Genomic DNA, 22830 nt, shown 5'->3' with positions numbered 1-22830 from the left:
CATGACCGGCTTCAGAGGAGAAGAGACGTGCAGTGATGAGGTCACTGCCGCACACACGCACACAGGAGCCGGCTCTTCCCCTGACAACGGCAAGAGCAGCAAGTGCCGCGTCCCTGGCAACAGCCAGAGTGGCATGACAGTCATAGGTTAATACAAATCTCTCTTTGTAAAGATATTTTTATTTTTCTACAAATAAACTAAATATATATTATGACATGATATTCTTATAGGAAGCACTTAAAGATGATCCTGTATAATTATCTTTGCTGGCATTCCGAACATCATTGATACAATATCTGTTCCATTTGCATTTGCTATTCAGTCATTGTTGTTACATTGTTTACTCTTTATTTTTTATCCATTTGATTTTTATTTGTATTAATTTTTTTTTTATGTCAAGAGTGCAGCTTGAGAGACTTTTAATTTATGTGATCTCTCTCATTTTTTATCTGACTGTCCTTCTGTGAACATCAATATCCGGGACAGAAAAAAAATGTATCTGATTACTGCATATTTTTTATTTTCTTGTTTTAAAATGTAAATAAAAGATAAAAAAACGTCTAAAGCAGATAAACCATTCTAACCCATAAAGTTCATGAGAAACTTCAAAATCCAAGCAGGCAGCATGTTTAACATGAGAAGATACCACTAACCCCCCAAAGAATAAGTATCAAAAACAATCTATTGAAAGTAGCACAAGCCTAGAAAATCATGGAGGAGTTTATAAAAATAAGATTCATCCAGAAGTGCATGAAGACCTGGACCCACTTGTGAAACAGCAATGGTACAAAATAAAGATCTCTCCAACTAAGCAAAATCCTAAACATGATGCTTCTGACTGGTCTTTGCAAGGACGGAGGACACAGGAGCAATGCAAGAGCAAAAGGATGAGATGCGGAGCTGAAGGGAAACTCTCATAAGGCTTTTGTTGGGCTGTTTTAATGGCAAAACTGGCCTAAAAAGCAACAGAAGAAGAATAATGCTGTGTGTATCCAAGTTACACCCTGTTTAAGCCTGCAGTGCCAGTTCCCACAAAAGGGAAGCATTAGACAGTAATTCTGTTGCACTTGGGTATTTTTAAAGAAATCTTTTTTCCTGTTGTGGTCCTAGGAAGTTGCTCTGCACTCCATTCCTTATTGTGGCACATCTAAACTGCACTCATGCCAGCTGCTGTGAAGTTCCAGGGTCTTTTTTTTACATATTCATTGCTCTATGAAGAACAAGAAGAGGGGTAAGTGAGGAAGCAGAAGATGTCATTAGCCCGGCACACTTCATATTTAGCTTTATGGTCAATTTATTGTACAGGCTGTGACTACGGATTTACATCCGAAATGCGTAAGCTTTTCAGTGCTACGCCCGTGATTGTCGTATTCTTTGTGTTTGCTGATTCCATGTTTTAACCACTAGAAGGAATAAAGAATTGGTTTTATTATACCCACAAGCTGACGGATTGACTCTCTTTTGAAGCTACAATTTATTGTAACTCCATATCATATGGTCTACAACCGCCCCTGTCTTCATTCACAAATCATCAACAAAAAGTAACATTTAAGATTAAGCCACACCAAGGCTGTATATGGAGCAGGACTGAATAGTCTGAAAACCACAGAGTACAGCAGAAGTGTGCAGGGCAGAAAAAGGGCCCAAGAAACCAATACTGGAAAACCAGAACACACAAATGCCTTCCTTGCTCTCCAAACTAAATCACTGACCTATTGAGGCAGCCTAGTGGAACATGACATGATGAGAACTCCAAATGGGACACAGGCAACAATGAGAGAGGCTGGTGTTAACTAAACCTTTACAGTAACAATAAGCTGCACGATAAGTGGCCACAAACCTATTGTGTACAAAAATTAAGAGCAGGTTCACAGCCCACACTTTTTTTACTTACATGGTTAAAAAGAAAACATATTTTATATATATATATATATATATATATATATATATATATATATATATATATGGTGAAACTCAAAAATTTAGAATATTATGCAAAAGTTCATTTATTTCACTAATGCAACTTAAAAGGTGAAACTAATATATGAGATAGACTCATTACATGCAAAGCAAGATAGTTCAAGCCGTGATTTGTCATAATTGTGAGGATTATAGCTTACATTTTATAAATCCACAATCTCAGAAAATAAGAATATTACATGCAATCAATAAAACAAGGATTGTAAATAGAACAATATTGGACCTCTGAAAAGTATAAGCATGCATACTGTATGTACTCAGTACTTGGTTTGGGCCCCTTTTGCAGCAATTACTGCCTCAATGCGGCGTGGCATGGATGCTATCAGCCTGAGGCACTGCTGAGGTGTTATGGAAGACCAGGATGCTTCAATAGCGGCCTTCAGCTCTTCTGCATTGTTCAGTCTCATATCTCTTATCTTTCTCTTGGCAATGCCCCATAGATTCTCTATGGGGTTCAGGTCAGGCGAGTTTGCTGGCCAATCAAGCACAAGCACAGTAATCCCATGGTCATTGAACCAGGTTTTGGTGCTCTTGGCAGTGTGGGCAGGTGCCAAGTCCTGCTGGAAAATGAAGTCAGCATCCCCATAGAGCTTGTCTGCGGAAGGAAGCATGAAGTGCTCCAAAATCTCCTGGTAGACAGACGGCTGCGTTGACCCTGGACTTAATGAAGCACAGTGGACCAACACCAGCAGATGACATGGCTCCCCAAATCAACACAGACTGTGGAAACTTCACACTGGACTTCAAGCATCTTGCAGTGTGTGCCTCTCCATTCTTCCTCCATACTCTGGGTCCTTGGTTTCTAAATGAGATGCCAAATTTGCTCTCATCAGAAAAGAGGACTTTGGACCACTGAGCAACAGACCAGGTCTGTTTTTCTTTTGCCCAGGTAAGACGCTTCTGACGTTTGTTGTTCAGGAGTGGCTTGATAAGAGGAATACAACATTTGAAGCCCATGTCCAGGATCCGTCTTGATGCACTGACTCCAGCCTCAGTCCACTCCTTGTGAAAGTCCCCAACACTTTTGAATGGCCTTTTCCTGACAATCCTCTCCAGGATGCGGTCATCCCGGTTGCTTATGCATCTTTTTCTTCCACACTTTTCCCTTCCACATAACTTTCTATTAATGTGCTTTGATACAGCACTTTGGGAACATCCAACTTCTTTTGCAATTACCTTTTGAGGCTTTCCCTCCTTATGGAGGGTGTCAATGATGGTTTTCTGCACAACTGTCAGGTCAGCAGTCTTTCCCATGATTGTGATTCCTACTGAACCAGGCTGAGAGACCATTTAAAGGCTCAGGAACCCTTTACAGGTGTTATGGCTTAATTAGCTGATTAGAGTGGGACACTGTGTCCCAGAATATTTCCACAATATTCTAATTTTCTGAGATTGTGGATTTGGGGTTTTCATGAGCTGTAAGCCATAATCATCACAATTATGACAAACCACGGCTTGAACTATCTTGCTTTGCATGTAATGAGTCTATATCATATATTAGTTTCACCTTTTAAGTTGCATTAGTGAAATAAATTAACTTTTTGCACGATATTCAAATTTTTCGAGTTTCACCTGAATGTGTATATATATATATATATATATATATATACACACACACACACAGTATATATATATATATATATATATATATATATACACATATATATATATATATATATATATATATATATGTGTGTGTGTGTGTGCGCTAAATAATTCTAGGGAGGTCTATTTCAAGCAGTATTTAGACTTCAAAAAAAGTTGAGGAAAACTATTTGACCAAGGAAAATGTATTGATGTATCTGATGATATGTGAGCACCATAGTGAAAATGCACAAGAGCACAGTTATGGATAGAGATACACTTCTTGCCCACAGTCATACCTAAAAAGGGCCGGATTACGAGTGCAGTGGTAGCTTGCGCTCGCTTTCGACTGTTAGAAGTAATTTTTTAGCTCAGAGATTTGCGCTCGTATTACAAGTTTAAAGTAAAAACTTTGCGCTCTCGTGTTTGTAATGTCGCATAAAAACAAAGACTTTGAGAAGTTGTGAATGTAAAATCGCATTCCCCTATAGACATGGAGCCGAAAAGGTTGAAAAACACCCACAAGTCGTGCAAACACAATTGCAGTTATTTAAAAGTGCACATAAGAAGATAATATTTGTTGATGTTTAATAATCCAATGTTCTGCACATAGCATAATATGTTATATTTATTCTTATAGAGATATTTCAATACAGGTAGCCCTCAGTTTACGCCGGGGTTAGGTTCCAGAAGGAATGGTTGTAAATCAAAACCATTGTAAATTGAAACCCAGTTTATAATGTAAGTCAATGGGAAGTGAGGGAGATAGGTTCCAGGCCCCTCTAAAAATTGTCATAAGTAACACCTAATACATTATTTTTAAAGCTTTGAAATGAAGACTTTAAATGCTAAACAGCATTATAAACCTAATAAAATAATCACACGACACAGACTTCACTTGCATTTTTCTGCAAACAGTTCTTTCTATGCATTCCAATCTGGACTGATTTATAGACAGGAAGATCTTGTTCCTTTGAAATCTGCTCGATAGCTCAGGTCTGGTTAAACAGATTAATTTCAGCTTGCTTGGCTTTGCTGCAACACAAGCGGAAAGCTCCACCTTCTGGCTATTTTAATAAATGCACTGCTTCTCAATGCTTTTCAATAGCAGTCTCATGACTGGAAAAAAAGGTTGTTATTCTGAAACGGTGTAAATTGAACCGTTGTAAAATGAGGGCCACCTGTATATATCTGATTGATTTTTGCATAAATATATATTTATACCTATATATATATATATATATAGGTATAGATGTATACAGATATATATAGGATAACATTCAGACATGTGTGCAGAACATAGGAATGTATAATATTTACAGTAAATACACAGTATAACACTTTATTAACTATGAATATTGCATAAATATGATTTTTCATTATTGTTTTTTACTCAACTGCAAAGGGCTCCAATGCACATATATACAGTATGCCTATGTAGGTATACATATGTACAGTATGTATGTGTTTTATATGTGTATATACATCTGTAAATACATAAATACACATGTAAATACATATGTACACACACATACATATATATACACACACATATATATTTAGACATGTATATGTATACGTATATACTGTATACCTATGTTAAAGTACTCTGCAGTCCTTTTTTTCTCTAACACCTGAGACCTCATATCTTTGAGCCCTTATAACTTTTTAATGCAATATTTTGCTTTAATAATTTGTATTAGATAGTATTACTATGAGTGTAACTGTACTTTTACATGTATTTTTGAGGAGTTGTGTGACATTTTTTTGTTGAGTGTAACAGTAAACCAGAGCTCTGAGGTCGCAGTAATGCTTTTAGTGTAAATTGCGATTGCGCTCATACATCGGCATTTACGCATACGACTGAAATGTAACATTTGCAAATGGCCACGAAAACCCAATATCGCTGGCGCACAAACGATAGTGCGCCACTCGTAATCTTATGTGAGCAGAGAAGTTTTCATTTTTGATGTATAATTTTATTATCTAGCCTCATCATTTTATATAAACAACACATTTACTAATGTTACAGTAAGAGAAGGGAATATTCCGTTTATGAAGGGAAGTCAGCATGAGAGTGCTTGAAAATACACATACTATGCAAACTATTTATATAATGTTAACCCCAATTTATAGATACTTAAATTATGCATAGTAGAACAACATTAATTTGCAATATATATACAGTATATATATATACAGGGAGTGCAGAATTATTAGGCAAATGAGTATTTTGACCACATCATCCTCTTTATGCATGTTGTCTTACTCCAAGCTGTATAGGCTCGAAAGCCTACTACCAATTAAGCATATTAGGTGATGTGCATCTCTGTAATGAGAAGGGGTGTGGTCTAATGACATCAACACCCTATATCAGGTGTGCATAATTATTAGGCAACTTCCTTTCCTTTGGCAAAATGGGTCAAAAGAAGGACTTGACAGGCTCAGAAAAGTCAAAAATAGTGAGATATCTTGCAGAGGGATGCAGCACTCTTAAAATTGCAAAGCTTCTGAAGCGTGATCATCGAACAATCAAGCGTTTCATTCAAAATAGTCAACAGGGTCGCAAGAAGCGTGTGGAAAAACCAAGGCGCAAAATAACTGCCCATGAACTGAGAAAAGTCAAGCGTGCAGCTGCCAAGATGCCACTTGCCACCAGTTTGGCCATATTTCAGAGCTGCAACATCACTGGAGTGCCCAAAAGCACAAGGTGTGCAATACTCAGAGACATAGCCAAGGTAAGAAAGGCTGAAAGACGACCACCACTGAACAAGTCACACAAGCTGAAACGTCAAGACTGGGCCAAGAAATATCTCAAGACTGATTTTTCTAAGGTTTTATGGACTGATGAAATGAGAGTGAGTCTTGATGGGCCAGATGAATGGGCCCGTGGCTGGATTGGTAAAGGGCAGAGAGCTCCAGTCCGACTCAGACGCCAGCAAGGTGGAGGTGGAGTACTGGTTTGGGCTGGTATCATCAAAGATGAGCTTGTGGGGCCTTTTTGGGTTGAGGATGGAGTCAAGCTCAACTCCCAGTCCTACTGCCAGTTTCTGGAAGACACCTTCTTCAAGCAGTGGTACAGGAAGAAGTCTGCATCCTTCAAGAAAAAACATAATTTATGTAAGAACTTACCTGATAAATTCATTTCTTTCATATTAGCAAGAGTCCATGAGCTAGTGACGTATGGGATATACATTCCTACCAGGAGGGGCAAAGTTTCCCAAACCTTAAAATGCCTATAAATACACCCCTCACCACACCCACAATTCAGTTTAACGAATAGCCAAGAAGTGGGGTGATAAGAAAAAAGTGCGAAAGCATATAAAATAAGGAATTGGAATAATTGTGCTTTATACAAAAAAATCATAACCACCACAAAAAAGGGTGGGCCTCATGGACTCTTGCTAATATGAAAGAAATTAATTTATCAGGTAAGTTCTTACATAAATTATGTTTTCTTTCATGTAATTAGCAAGAGTCCATGAGCTAGTGACGTATGGGATAATGACTACCCAAGATGTGGATCTTTCCACACAAGAGTCACTAGAGAGGGAGGGATAAAATAAAGACAGCCAATTCCTGCTGAAAATAATCCACACCCAAAATAAAGTTTAATGAAAAACATAAGCAGAAGATTCAAACTGAAACCACTGCCTGAAGAACTTTTCTACCAAAAACTGCTTCAGAAGAAGAAAACACATCAAAATGGTAGAATTTTAGAAAAAATATGCAAAGAGGACCAAGTTGCTGCTTTGCAAATCTGATCAATTGAAGCTTCATTCCTAAACGCCCAGGAAGTAAAAACTGACCTAGTAGAATGAACTGTAATCCTTAGAGGCGGAGTTTTACCCGACTCGACATAAGCATGATGAAATAAAGATTTCAACCAAGATGCCAAAGAAATGGCAGAAGCTTTCTGGCCATTTCTAGAACCGGAAAAGATGACAAATAATACAAAGCTCTAACAGCATCCAAAGAATGCAATGATTTCTCCTTAGAATTCATAGGATTAGGACATAATGAAGGAACCACAATTTCTCTACTAAGGATGTTAGAATTCACAACCTTAGGTAAAAAATTCAAAAGAAGTTCGCAGCACCGCCTCATCCTGATGAAAAATCAGAAAAGGAGACTCACAAGAAAGAGCAGATAATTCAGAGACTCTTCTGGCAGAAGAGATGGCCAAAAGAAACAAAACTTTCCAAGAAAGTAATATAACGACCAAAGAATGCATGGGTTCAAAAGGAGGAGCTTGAAAAGCCCCCAGAACCAAATTCAAACTCCAAGGAGGAGAAATTGACTTAATGACAGGTTTTATACGAACCAAAGCTTGTACAAAACAATGAAATATCAGGAAGATTAGCAATCCTTCTGTGAAAAAAGAACAGAAAGAGCAGAGATTTGTCCTTTCAAGGAACTTGCGGACAAACCTTTATCTAAACCATCCTGAAGAAACTGAAAAATTCTCGGTATTCAAAAACAATGCCAAGAAAAAAAGATGAGAAAGACACTAAGAAATATAAGTCTTCCAGACTCTATAATATATCTCACTAGATACAGATTTACGAGCCTGTCACATAGTATTAATCACAGAGTCAGAGAAACCTTCTTTGACCAAGAATCAAGCGTTCAAACTCCATACCTTAAAATTTAAGGATTTGAGATCCTGATGGAAAAAAGGACCTTGCGACAGAAAGTCTGGTCTTAACGGAAGAGTCCACAGCTGGCAAGAGGCCTTCCGGACAAGATCCGCATACCAAAACCTGTGAGGCCATGCTGGAGCTACCAGCAGGACAAACGAGCATTCCTTTAGAATCTTGGAGAATACTCTTGGAAGAAGAACTAGAGGCGGAAAGATATAGGCAGGATGATACTTCCAAGGAAGTGATAATGTATCCACTGCTTCCGCCCGAGGATCCCGGGATCTGAACAGATACCAGGGAAGTTTCTTGTTTAGATGAGAAGCCATCAGATCTATTTCTGGGAGTTCCCACATTTGAACAATCTGAAGAAATACCTCTGGGTGAAGAGACCATTCGCCCGGATGCAACGTTTGGCGACTGAGATAATCCGCTTCCCAATTGTCTATACCTGGGATATGAACCACAGAGATTAGACAGGAGCTGGATTCCGCCCAAACCAAAATTCGAGATACTTCTTTCATAGCCAGAGGACTGTGAGTCCCTCCTTGATGATTGATGTATGCCACAGCTGTGACATTGTCTATCTGAAAACAAATTAACAACTCTCTCTTCAGGAGAGGCCAAGACTGAAGAGCTCTGAAAATTGCACGGAGTTCAAAAATATTGATCGGTAATCTCACCTCCTGAGATTCCCAAACCCCTTGTGCCGTCAGAGACCCCCACACAGCTCCCCAACCTGTAAGACTTGCATCTGTTGAGATTATAGTCCAGGTCGGAAGAACAAAAAAGCCCCCTGAACTAAACGATGGTGAACTGTCCAACATGTCAGAGAGTGTCGTATAATCGGTTTAAAGATATTAATTGAGATATCTTTGTGTAATCCCTGCACCACTGGTTCAGCATACAGAGCTGAAGAGGTCGCATGTGAAAACGAGCAAAGGAGATCGCATCCGATGCGGCAGTCCTAAGACCTAAAATTTCCATGCATAAGGCTACCAAAGGGAATGATTGTGACTGAAGGTTTTGACAAGCTGATATCAATGTTAAACTTCTCTTATCTGACAAGGACAGAGTCATAGACACTGAATCTATCTGGAAACCTAAAAAGGTTACCCTTGTCTGAGGAAACAATGAACTGATTGGTAAATTGATCCTCCAACCATGATCTGGAAGAAACAACACAAGTCGATTCGTATGAGATTCTGCGAAAATGTGAAGACTGAGCAAGTACCAAGATATCGTCCAAAAAAGGAAATACCAAAACCCTGTTCTCTGATTACAGACAGAAGGGCACCGAGAACCTTTGAAAAAAATTCTTGGAGCTGACGCTAGGCCAAACGGTAGAGCCACAAAACTGGTAATGCTTGTCTAAAAGAGAATCTCAGAAACTAAAAGTGATCTGGATGAATCGGAATATGCAGATATGCATCCTGTAAATCTATTGTAGACATATAATGCCCTTGCTAAACAAAAGGCAGGATAATCCTACAGTTACCATCTTGAATGTTGGTATCCTTACATAACGATTCAATATAGATAGATCCGGAACTGGTCTGAAGGAATTGACCTTCTTTGGTACAATGAAGAGATAGAATAAAACCCCAGCCCCTGTTCCAGAACTGGAACTGGCATAATTACTCCAGCCAACTCTAGATCTGAAACACATTTCAGAAATGCTGAGCCTTTGCTGTGTTTACTGGGACACAGGAAAGAAAAAAAATCTCTTTGCAGGAGGCCTTAACTTGAAGCCAATTCTGTACCTTTAAAGAAAACGTAAACTGCCCCATACCAGCTGAGCTGGAATGAGGGCCGCACCTTCATGGGTATTTAGGAGCTGGCTATAGGTTTCTATAAGGCTTGGATATATTCCAAACTGGAAATGGTTTCCAAACTGATACCGCTCCTGAGGATGAAGGATCAGGCTTTTGTTCCTTGTTGTGAGGAAAGGAACGAAAATGATTATTAGACCTAAATTTACCTTAGATTTTTTTATCCTTTGGTAAAAAAAAGTTCCCTTCCCTCCAGTAACAGTTGAGATAATAGAATCCAACTGAAAATTGAATAATTTATTACCCTGGAAAGAAAGGGAAAGCAAAGTTGACTTAGAAGACATATCAGCATTCCAAGTTTTAAGCCATAAAGCTTTTCTAGCTAAAATAGCTAGAGACATATACCTGACATCAACTCTAATGATATCAAAAGATGGTATCACAAATAAAATTATTAGCATGTTATAGAATAATAATAATGCTATAAAATTATGATCTGTTACTTGTTGCGCTAAAGCTTCTAACCAAAAAGCTGAAGCTGCAGCAACATCCGCTAAAAATATAGCAGGTCTAAGAAGATTACCTGAACATAAGTAAGCTTTTCTTAGAAAGGATTCAATCTTCCTATCTAAAGGATCCTTAAATGAAGTACTATCTGCCATAGGAATAGTAGTACGTTTAGCAGGAGTAGAGACAGCCCCATTAACCTTAGAGATTTTGTCCCAAAACTCTAATCTGTCAGATGGCACAGGATATAATTGCTTAAACGTTTAGAAGGAGTAAATGAATTACCCAAATTATTCCATTCCCTGGAAATTACTTCAGAAATAGCATCAGGGAGAGAAAACACTTCTGGAATAACTACAGGAGATTTAAAAACCTTATTTAAACGTTTAGATTTAGTATCAAGAGGACCAGAATCCTCTATTTCTAATGCAATTAATACTTCTTTAAGTAAAGAATGAATAAATTCCATCTTGAACAAATACAAAGATTTATCAACATCAACCTCTGAGACAAAAACCTCTGAACCAGAAGAACCATTATCAGTATCAGAATGATGATGTTCATTTAAAAATTCATCTGAAAAAAGAGAAGTTTTAAAAGACTTTTATGTATACTAGAAGGAGAAATAACAGACATAGCCTTCTTAATGGATTTAAAAAATAAAATCTCTTATGTTATCAGGAACACTCTGAAAATTAGATGTTGACGGAACAGCAACAGGTAATGTAACAGTACTAAAGGAAATTTTATCTGCATTAATAAGTTTGTCATGACATGCAATACAAACAACAGCTGGAGAAACAGATACCAAAAGTTTATAGCAGATACACTTAGCTTGGTAGCTCCAGCACTGGGCAGCGATTTTCCTGAAGTATCTTCTGACTCAGTTGCAACGTGGAACATCTTGCAATATGTAAAAGAAAAAACAACATATAAAGAAAAATTGATCAAATTCCTTAAATGACAGTTTCAGGAATGGGAAAAAAATGCCAGTGAACAAGCTTCTAGCAACCAGAAGCAATAAATAATGAGACTTAAATAATGTGGAGACAAAAATGACGCCCATATTTTTTAGCGCCAAAAAAGACGCCCACATTATTTGGCGCCTAAATGCTTTTGGCACCAAAAATGACGCCACATCCGGAACGCCGACACTTTTGACGCAAAAAAACGTCAAAAAATGACGCAACTTCCGGCGACACGTATGACGCCGGAAACAGAAAAAAAAATTTGCGCCAAAAAAGTCAGCGCCAAGAATGACGCAATAAAATGATGCATTTTCTGCCCCCGCGAGCCTAACAGCCCACAGGAAAAAAGTCAAATTTTTTAAGGTAAGAAAAATGATTGAAACAAATGCATTTATCCCAAGTATGAAACTGACTGTCTGAAAATAAGGAATGTTGAACATCCTGAGTCAAGGCAAATAAATGTTTGAATACATATATTTAGAACTTTATAAAAAAGTGCCTAACCATAGCTTAGAGTGTCACAGAAAATAAGCTTACTTTACTTACCCCAGGACACTCATCTACATGTTGTAGAAAGCCAAACCAGTACTGAAACGAAAATCAGCAGAGGTAATGGTATATATATATAAGAGTATATCGTCGAAAAGGGAGGTAAGAGATGAATCTCTACGACCGATAACAGAGAACCTATGAAATAGACCCCGTAGAAGGAGATCATTGCATTCAAATAGGCAATACTCTCCTCACATCCCTCTGACATTCACTGCACGCTGAGAGGAAAACCGGGCTCCAACCTGCTGCGGAGCGCATATCAACGTAGAATCTAGCACAAACTTACTTCACCACCTCCATAGGAGGCAAAGTTTGTAAAACTGAATTGTGGGTGTGGTGAGGGGTGTATTTATAGGCATTTTAAGGTTTGGGAAACTTTGCCCCTCCTGGTAGGAATGTATATCCCATACGTCACTAGCTCATGGACTCTTGCTAATTACATGAAAGAAACATGATTTTAATGCAGGACAATGCTCCATCACACGCGTCCAAGTACTCCACAGCGTGGCTGGCAAGAAAGGGTATAAAAGAAGAAAATTTAATGACATGGCCTCCTTGTTCACCTGATCTGAACCCCATTGAGAACCTGTGGTCCATCATCAAATGTGAGATTTACAAGGAGGGAAAACAGTACACCTCTCTGAACAGTGTCTGGGAGGCTGTGGTTGCTGCTGCACGCAATGTTGATGGTGAACAGATCAAAACACTGACAGAATCCATGGATGGCAGGCTTTTGAGTGTCCTTGCAAAGAAAGGTGGCTATATTGGTCACTGATTTGTTTTTGTTTTGTTTTTGAATGTCAGAAATGTATATTTGTGAATGTTGAGATGTTATATTGGTTTCACTGGTAAAAATAAATAATTGAAATGGGTATATAATTGTTTTTTGTTAAGTTGCCTAATAATTATGCACAGTAATAGTCACCTGCACACACAGATATCCCCCTAAAATAGCTATAACTAAAAACAAACTAAAAACTACTTCCAAAACTATTCAGCTTTGATATTAATGAGTTTTTTGGGTTCATTGAGAACATGGTTGTTGTTCAATAATAAAATTAATCCTCAAAAATACAACTTGCCTAATAATTCTGCACTCCCTGTATATATATATATATATATACACCTACACACACACATATACACACACACACATAATATATATACACAAAAAATAGTAGGCAAGTGGTCTGCACTCTCAATTAAAGGGACATTAAACCCAAAAAAAGTATCTCATGATTCAGATAGAAACTACAGTTATAAACAACATTCCAATTAACTTCTATTATCTAATTGGCTTCATTCTTTAGATATCCCTTGTTAAGAAATAGCAATTCACATGGGTGTGCAAATCACAAAAGGCATCTTTGTGCAGCCACCATTTAGCAGCTAATGAGCCTATCGAGATATGCTTTACAGCAAAGATATCAAGAGAATGAAGCAAATTAAATAATAGAAGTAAATTAGAAAGTTGCTTAATATTGTATGGTCTTTCTAAATCATGAAAGAAAAAAATTGGGTTTCATGTCCCTTTAACTCAACATCCACCAGGGTGTAAGTAACAATGAGTCCATAATGTAAATGAAGTATACCACACGCTCTGGATTTTCATTCAAGTAGAAGAACATTTCTTTCAACTGTGACATTTCTGGGAGTACACACCTTCATCAGACCCCAGAGAGTGCGCTATACTTTATTTACATTATATATATATATATATATATATATATATACACACACACACTGTATAGTAAACCAGGCACTCTTGCTTAATTCAAATAAATTCTTTATTATCCGGTACAATCCAGTATTCCCAAAGTTTCGGTCCTCACATTGGACCTTTGTCAAGGGTACAAATCTGTCAAAACAGTACACAGGTAATATCCTATATTATAAAAGGCCAAGTGTTTGTCTGAAGCCATCATGCGCAGTAGAGACAAACACTTGGCCTTAGAAAGCGCACAGCTGATCGCATGCGCACCCACCCGACCTCGCACGCGCACCCCTGCAAGTGAAAACAGCAGCGCGAGGACCGGCAAGTGAAAGCGCACAGCTGATCGCACGCGCACCCCTGCAAGTGAAAACAGCAGCGCGAGGACCGGCAAGTGAAAACGCACAGCTGATCGCACGCGCACCCCTGCAAGTGAAAACAGCAGCGCGCGGACCGGCACGTGAAAGCGGAGAGAGAGAGAGAGAGAGTGAGAGAGAGAGAGAGAGAGAGAGAGAGAGAGAGAGTGAAAGTGAGAGTGAGAGAGAGAGTGAGAGAGAGAGAGAGTGAGAGAGAGAGAGAGAGAGATATTAAAAGAGATTAAATATGAAACAAATAACACGGCCCGTGTGAACGGGCTTTAGGACTACTATATATATATATATATATATATATATATATATATACATACACACACATGATTTTTTAAAACTTTTTGTTGACGGACAAAGCATAACAATTTTCATATAAATGTCTATATGTTTACAGATGCAGCATTCATTTTACAAAGCCCTTATCTTTTTAGTCACTCACTGTGCAGTGCCGGCTCTCATTACAATGCAAACTGATCCCACATCCATCTCTAATTTCTGTGATTTCCGATAAATCCTCGTCTTCAAACTCTTCCAGTGTGATATCATGTGTGAGCCTGGAGAGAGAGAGAAAAAAGCAGCTTAGAAATGATGTTTTGACAACGCGGGGGGGCCTTTAGGCTATGCACCATCTAATACACGGCATGCACATATAGAGAAACCAACAAGCCTCTAAGGATGTCTATTCTTATCAGCAAATGACCAGGCATTGCAAGATGACAAAACAGGAGGACACTTCATGGGCATATAGATTGTTAACAGAAATAGCAATACAAAGAGCTTAGATAGGAGAATTTATAGGTACAGAATAACATAATTTATGTAAGAACTTACCTGATAAATTCATTTCTTTCATATTAGCAAGAGTCCATGAGCTAGTGACATATGGGATATACATTCCTACCAGGAGGGGCAAAGTTTCCCAAACCTCAAAATGCCTATAAATACACCCCTCACCACACCCACAAATCAGTTTAACGAATAGCCAAGAAGTGGGGTGATAAGAAAAAAAGTGCAAAAGCATAAAAAATAAGGAATTGGAATAATTGTGCTTTATACAAAAAAATCATAACCACCACAAAAAGGGCGGGCCTCATGGACTCTTGCTAATATGAAAGAAATGAATTTATCAGGTAAGTTCTTACATAAATTATGTTTTCTTTCATGTGATTAGCAAGAGTCCATGAGCTAGTGACGTATGGGATAATGAATACCCAAGATGTGGATCTTCCACGCAAGAGTCACTAGAGAGGGAGGGATAAAATAAAGACAGCCAATTCCGCTGAAAATAATCCACACCCAAAACAAAGTTTAAATCTTATAATGAAAAAAACTGAAAATATAAGCAGAAGAATCAAACTGAAACAGCTGCCTGAAGTACTTTTCTACCAAAGACTGCTTCTGAGGAAGAAAACACATCAAAATGATAGAATTTAGTAAAAGTATGCAAAGAAGACCAAGTTGCTGCTTTGCAAATCTGATCAACCGAAGCTTCATTCCTAAACGCCCAGGAAGTAGAGACTGACCTAGTTGAATGAGCTGTTATCCTTTGAGGCGGAGTTCTACCCGACTCAACATAAGCATGATGAATCAAAGACTTTAACCACGTTGCCAAAGAAATGGCAGAAGCCTTCTGACCTTTCCTAGAACCAGAAAAGATAACAAATAGACTAGAAGTCTTTCGGAAATCTTTAGTAGCTTCAACATAATATTTCAAAGCTCTAACCACATCCAAAGAATGCAACGATCTTTCCTTAGAATTCTTAGGATTAGGACACAATGAAGGAACTACAATCTCTCTACTAATGTTGTTAGAATTCACAACCTTAGGTAAAAATTTAAATGAAGTTCGCAAAACCGCCTTATCCTGATGAAAAATCAGAAAAGGAGACTCACAAGAAAGAGCAGATAATTCAGAAACTCTTCTAGCAGAAGAGATGGCCAAAAGAAACAAAACTTTCCAAGAAAGTAATTTAATATCCAGCGAATGCATGGGTTCAAACGGAGGAGCTTGAAGAGCCCCCAGAACCAAATTTAAACTCCAAGGAGGAGAGATTGACTTAATGACGGGTTTTATACGAACCAAAGCCTGTACAAAACAATGAATATCAGGAAGATTAGCAATCTTTCTGTGAAAAAGAACAGAAAAAGCAGAGATTTTTCCTTTCAAGGAACTTGCAGACAAACCTTTATCCAAACCATCCTGAAGAAACTGTAAAATTCTAGGAATTCTAAAAGAATGCCAGGAAAAATGATGAGAAGAACACCAATAAATGTAAGTCTTCCAAACTCGATAATATATCTTCCTAGATACAGATTTACGAGCCTGTAACATAGTATTAATTACAGAGTCAGAGAAACCTCTATGACTGAGAATCAAGCGTTCAATCTCCATACCTTCAAATTTAAGGATTTGAGATTCTGATGGAAAAAAGGACCTTGCGATAGAAGGTCTGGTCTTAACGGAAGAGTCCACGGGTGGCATGTAGCCATCCGGACAAGATCCGCATACCAAAACCTGTGAGGCCATGCTGGAGCCACCAGCAGAACAGACGAATGCTCCTTTAGAATCTTGGAAATCACTCTTGGAAGAAGAACTAGAGGCGGAAAGATATAGGCAGGATGATACTTCCAAGGAAGTGACAATGCATCCACTGCTTCCGCCTGAGGATCCCTGGATCTGGACAGATACCTGGGAAGTTTCTTGTTTAGATGAGAAGCCATCAGATCTATTTCTGGAAGTCCCCACATTTGAACAATCTGAAGAAATACTTCTGGATGAAGAGACCACTCACCCGGATGTAATGTCTGGCGACTGAGATAATCGGCTTCCCAATTGTCTATACCTGGGATATGAACCGCAGAAATTAGACAGGAGCTGGATTCCGCCCAAACAAGTATTCGAGATACTTCTTTCATAGCCAGAGGACTGTGAGTCCCTCCTTGATGATTGACATATGCCACGGTTGTGACATTGTCCGTCTGAAAACAAATGAATGACTCTCTCTTTAGAAGAGGCCATGACTGAAGAGCTCTGAAAATTGCACGGAGTTCCAAAATGTTGATTGGTAATCTCGCCTCCTGAGATTCCCAAACCCCTTGAGCTGTCAGAGACCCCCATACAGCTCCCCAACCTGTCAGACTTGCATCTGTTGAGATCACAGTCCAGGTCGGAAGAACAAAAGAAGCCCCCTGAACTAAACGATGGTGGTCTGTCCACCACGTCAGAGAGTGTCATACAATCGGTTTTAAAGATATTAATTGTGATATCCTTGTATAATCCCTGCACCACTGGTTCAGCATACAGAGCTGAAGAGGTCGCATGTGAAAACGAGCAAAGGGGATCGCGTCCGATGCAGCAGTCATAAGACCTAGAATTTCCATGCATAAGGCTACAGAAGGGAATGATTGAGACTGAAGGTTTCGACAAGCTGAAACCAATTTCAGACATCTTTTGTCCGTTAGTGACTGAGTCATGGACACTGAATCTATCTGGAAACCTAAAAAGGTTACCCTTGTCTGAGGAGTCAACAAACTCTTTGGTAAATTGATCCTCCAACCATGTTCTCGAAGAAATGATACAAGTTGATTCGTATGAGATTCTGCTAAAAGTGAAGACTGAGCAAGTACCAAGATATCGTCCAAATAAGGAAATACCACAATACCCTGTTCTCTGATTACAGATAGAAGGGCACCGAGAACCTTTGTAAAAATCCTTGGAGCTGTTGCTAGGCCAAACGGCATAGCCACAAACTGGTAATGCTTGTCTAGGAAAGAGAATCTCAGAAACTGATAGTGATCTGGATGAATCGGAATATGCAGATATGCATCTTGTAAATCTATTGTGGACATATAATGCCCTTGCTGAACAAAAGGCAGAATAGTCCTTATAGTTACCATTTTGAATGTTGGTATCCTTACATACCGATTCAATATTTTTAAATCCAGAACTGGTCTGAAGGAATTCTCCTTCTTTGGTACAATGAAGAGATTTGAGTAAAACCCCAGCCCCTGTTCCAGAACTGGAACTGGCACAATTACTCCAGCCAACTCTAGATCTGAAACACATTTCAGAAATGCTAGAGCCTTCACTGGATTTATTGGGACACGGGAAAGAAAAAATCTTCTTGCAGGAGGCCTTATCTTGAAGCCTATTCTGTATCCTTGTGAAACAATGTTCTGAATCCAAAGATTGTGAACCAAATTGATCCAAATTTCTTTGAAAAAACTTAATCTGCCCCCTACCAGCTGTGCTGGAATGAGGGCCGCACCTTCATGTGGACTTGGGAGCTGGCTTTGGCTTTCTAAAGGGCTTGGATTTATTCCAGACTGGAGATGGTTTCCAAACTGAAACCGCTCCTGTAGGGGAAGGATCAGGCTTTTGTTCCTGTTTGTGACGAAAGGAACGAAAACGATTAGCAGACCTAAATTTACCTTTAGATTTTTTATCCTGTGGTAAAAAGGTTCCTTTCCCCCCAGTAACAGTTGAAATAATAGAATCCAACTGTGAACCAAACAATTTATTACCTTGGAAATAAAGGGAAAGCAAGGTTGACTTAGAAGACATATCAGCATTCCAAGTTTTAAGCCATAAAGCTCTTCTAGCTAAAATAGCTAAAGACATATACCTGACATCAACCCTAATGATATCAAAGATGGCATCACAAATAAAATTATTAGCATGTTGAAGAAGATTAACAATGCTATGAGTATTATGATCTGTTACTTGTTGTGCTAAGGCTTCTAACCAGAAAGTTGAAGCTGCAGCAACATCTGCCAAAGATATAGCAGGTCTAAGAAGATTACCTGAACATAAGTAAGCTTTTCTTAGAAAGGATTCAATTTTCCTATCTAAAGGATCCTTAAAGGAAGTACTATCTGCCGTAGGAATAGTAGTACGTTTAGCAAGTGTAGAGATAGCCCCATCAACTTTAGGGATTTTGTCCCAAAACTCTAATCTGTCAGATGGCACAGGATATAATTGTTTAAACCGTTTAGAAGGAGTAAATGAATTACCCAGATTATTCCATTCCCTGGAGATTACTTCAGAAATAGCATCAGGGACGGGAAAACCCCCCGGAATAACTGCAGGAGATTTAAAAACCGTATTCAAACGTTTAGATTTAGTAACAAGAGGACCAGAATCCTCTATTTCTAATGCAATTAAGACTTCTTTAAGTAAAGAACGAATAAATTCCATTTTAAATAAATAAGAAGATTTATCAGTATCAATATCTGAAACAGAAAGAATGATGATGTTCGTTTAAAAAGTCATCTGAAACATGAGAAGCTTTAAAAGACCTTTTACGATTACTGGAAGGAGGAATAACAGACATAGCCATCTTAATAGATTTAGAAACAAAATCTCTTATGTTAACAGGAACACCCTGAATATTAGATGTTGATGGAACAGCAACAGGTAATGGAACATTACTAAAGGAAATATTTTCTGCATTAACAAGTTTGTCATGACATTCATCACAAACAACAGCCGGAGAAACAGTTACCACACGTTTACAACAAATACACTTAACTTTGGTAGATCCAGCATCAGGCAGTGATTTTCCAGAAGTGGCTTCTGATTCAGGGTCAACCTGAGACATCTTGCAATATGTAATAGAAAAAACAACATATAAAGCAAAATTGGTCAAATTCCTTAAATGACAGTTTCAGGAATGGGAAAAAATGCCAATGAATAAGCCTCTAGCAAACCAGAAGCAATAAGCAATAAGACTTAAATATTGTGGAGACAACAATGACGCTCGACGCCACATTTTTTGGCGCAAAAACGTCAAAAAAATGACGCAACTTCCGGCGACACGTATGACGCCGGAAATGACAAACTTTTTGCGCCAAGAAAGTCTGCGCCAAGAATGACGCAATAAAATTAAGCATTTTCAGCCCCCGCGAGCCTAACAGCCCACAGGAAAAAAGTCAAATTTAAGGTAAGAATTTTTTTTATTTATTCATATGCATTATCCCAAATATGAAACTGACTGTCTGAAATAAGGAATGGTGAATATCCTGAATCAAGGCAAATAAATGTTTAAACACATATATTTAGAACTTTATACAAAAGTGCCCAACCATAGCTTAGAGTGTCACAAAATAAGACTTACTTACCCCCGGACACTCTTCTACATGTAGTAGAAAGCCAAACCAGTACTGAAACGAGAATCAGTAGAGGTAATGGTATATATAAGAGTATATCGTCGATCTGAAAAGGGAGGTAAGAGATGAATCTCTACGACCGATAACAGAGAACCTATGAAATAGACCCCGTAGAAGGAGATCATTGAATTCAAATAGGCAATACTCTCTTCACATCCCTCTGACATCCACTGCACACTGAGAGGAAAACCGGGCTCCAGCCTGCGGCGAAGCGCATATCAACGTAGAATCTAGCACAAACTTACTTCACCACCTCCATGGGAGGCAAAGTTTGTAAAAACTCATTTGTGGGTGTGGTGAGGGGTGTATTTATAGGTATTTTGAGGTTTGGGAAACTTTGCCCCTCCTGGTAGGAATGTATATCCCATACGTCACTAGCTCATGGACTCTTGCTAATTACATGAAAGAAAAAGCTGTTTGCAGCAATATTGCTAACAGATCATTCATTTTACTGCAAAACAGTTATATAACAGTCTGAAAACTTCTGGCTGTCGCCTAAAACACCCCCACGTTAAAGGGACATTAAACACTTTAAGATGGTAATATAAAATAATAAATTGTATATAGAAAAAAACTCAGCAATATACTTTCATTATTTATTTTGTCCCCTTTTCCTGTAATTCTATTCTGAAATAGTGAACACGGTTATATTCCACACAGCCATTGGCTGCACACTCTAGTGACCTATTTATAACTGTCCCTAATTGGTCACAGCAGAGAATGTAACCTAAGTTACAATATGGCACTTCCCATTGTTTTATAGACACTACAATTTTACACTTATTTGTCAATAATTAAACAGCTAAAGCCAACTTACAAATACATCTACATGCTATTCTCAGACTAATCTTTTCTTTGAATGCATCATTCTTTAAGACTGCCAAAACCACTCAATTCTCTAAAATAAATTAAAGGGGCAGAGCCTTCGAGTTGAAAACTGCCTCCTATAAAAAGTAATAGAGTGCAGATGATTCAGAATCTCATAGGGGCAGTGAGATAGATTACAGGGTAACACCAAGTGCGCATACATTTTTTTAAGCAAATCCAAATCAAACTGCAGTGTTTTTAGAGTACTTTAACATGTTTTTGTTTCATGTTTCACATACATGTCTTTTTCCATCAGTGTAATAAATGTATTGCATATACTACAAGCCAAACTTGCCAGTATACAATTTGGGCGATAAGTCAGTGAGACGTGCAGGGGATTAATATAGAATATAATTACACCCATGTACAGGACACTTATTGAGCCTGTAAGAGTCATTTTAGATTGAAAAAAAATAAATAAGTAAAATTAGCATTTGTGCTTTAAGTAAAATCTCTACTTTGCACTTGAAATATTATTGTTATGTTGTACTATCTATAGGATTTTCACTTTATACATTCAATATGATTTTTACTTTGTTCTATCAATACAATTTTAATTTTGCATTTTAAGATTACAATTCTTACTTAGTATTTCTATACTGTCTTTAAACTGCTTATTTTATTGAGCACTGTATTGTATTGTAGGGGTCGACAAATCTCTTTAATGAGCCAGACAGTGGTATTTGTATGTAGATACATGGAGAATAACCTAAAGGGCCTGATATTCAAAACCTCAACCGCTCAGGTGAGATATTCTAAAATGAGCCTCCAGAACGGCGAGATTCCTAGTGAAATTTTCAAAAGGCAGATTTTGCTATACTTCTCCAAGGGGCGTTCCCTGCATTTCTGTATGTGAAGGAGAGACAAGTTCAATGAAATATAGCACTGCATGACATGACAGTTCTGCTGCATTTACACTTAGCATTTTATATCCCTTTACACTTTAGATGAACTTGTATTACATTTAAACTTTGCACTTTCTATTTTGTATATTATTTTGTATACAGCAGTGTATTTACGATTGTAGTTTTACAAATTCTGATTATGCTTTCACAGTTGCTATGTAACTAATAAATTAGTCTCATACTTTGTATATGTATATTTTACAAATTTCATTGCACTTTGCATTTCTTCTATTTAAATTTAAACTGACAAACTTTCAGTTTCCAAGAGAGCTTCATTGCTTTATATGGGCCAGATAATCAAACATTATCTAGTTTGGAGAAAGATTATAGAGCAGACTTCACATGGGCTGAACTCACTGAATTTTCTAAGAAAAGGGGAAGAACCTGGAAATACCAGAAAAATGTGAGATGCCTTCCACTGAAAGTAATGAAGCTCTCTGGGATACAACAGAGAAAGAAGGTAACTGGAGAACACCTGGGACTTATATAAAGGTTCAGTTTGCATGAATTACAAATTATACTGAATTTTTTTCACTACAATTTAACTTGCTTTTGTCTATATTTTGGTATACATAGATGACTTTTCTGTTAGTTAAATAAGTGTATTGTGAATTTTGAGCAAATGTCACATTCATACAGCTGGTGAAATAAATAAATGAGACCAGCTTGTATAAACTGCTTACAAAATTTTACAAGACTTGTGAGAGAGCTTAAGACACCCTGGGAACTCCCCTGTTCAGTGAACTGCACTGTCCCTCCCACTTTCTGAAACTGTCAGTTTTAGTTTGCAATGCAACAAATACAA

The 22830-nt window shown here is 38.0% G+C and overlaps 1 protein-coding gene across 1 annotated transcript in view; it reads right to left on the bottom strand.

Moving 5' to 3' along the window:
* MAPK8IP1 (mitogen-activated protein kinase 8 interacting protein 1) overlaps window positions 1-22830 on the bottom strand; it is a 204275-nt gene that overhangs the window by 131479 nt on the left and 49966 nt on the right. Inside the window, exon 2 of the mRNA XM_053720289.1 lies at window positions 14525-14639. Coding sequence (XP_053576264.1) covers window positions 14525-14639 — 115 coding nt within the window. The remainder of the gene's footprint in view (window positions 1-14524; window positions 14640-22830) is intronic.

Source organism: Bombina bombina, chromosome 7 (assembly GCF_027579735.1).
Source record: "Bombina bombina isolate aBomBom1 chromosome 7, aBomBom1.pri, whole genome shotgun sequence".
Lineage (NCBI taxonomy): Eukaryota > Metazoa > Chordata > Amphibia > Anura > Bombinatoridae > Bombina > Bombina bombina.
The sequence above is the reverse complement of the archived record's forward strand: the minus strand, read 5'-3'. Positions and strand labels throughout refer to the sequence as shown.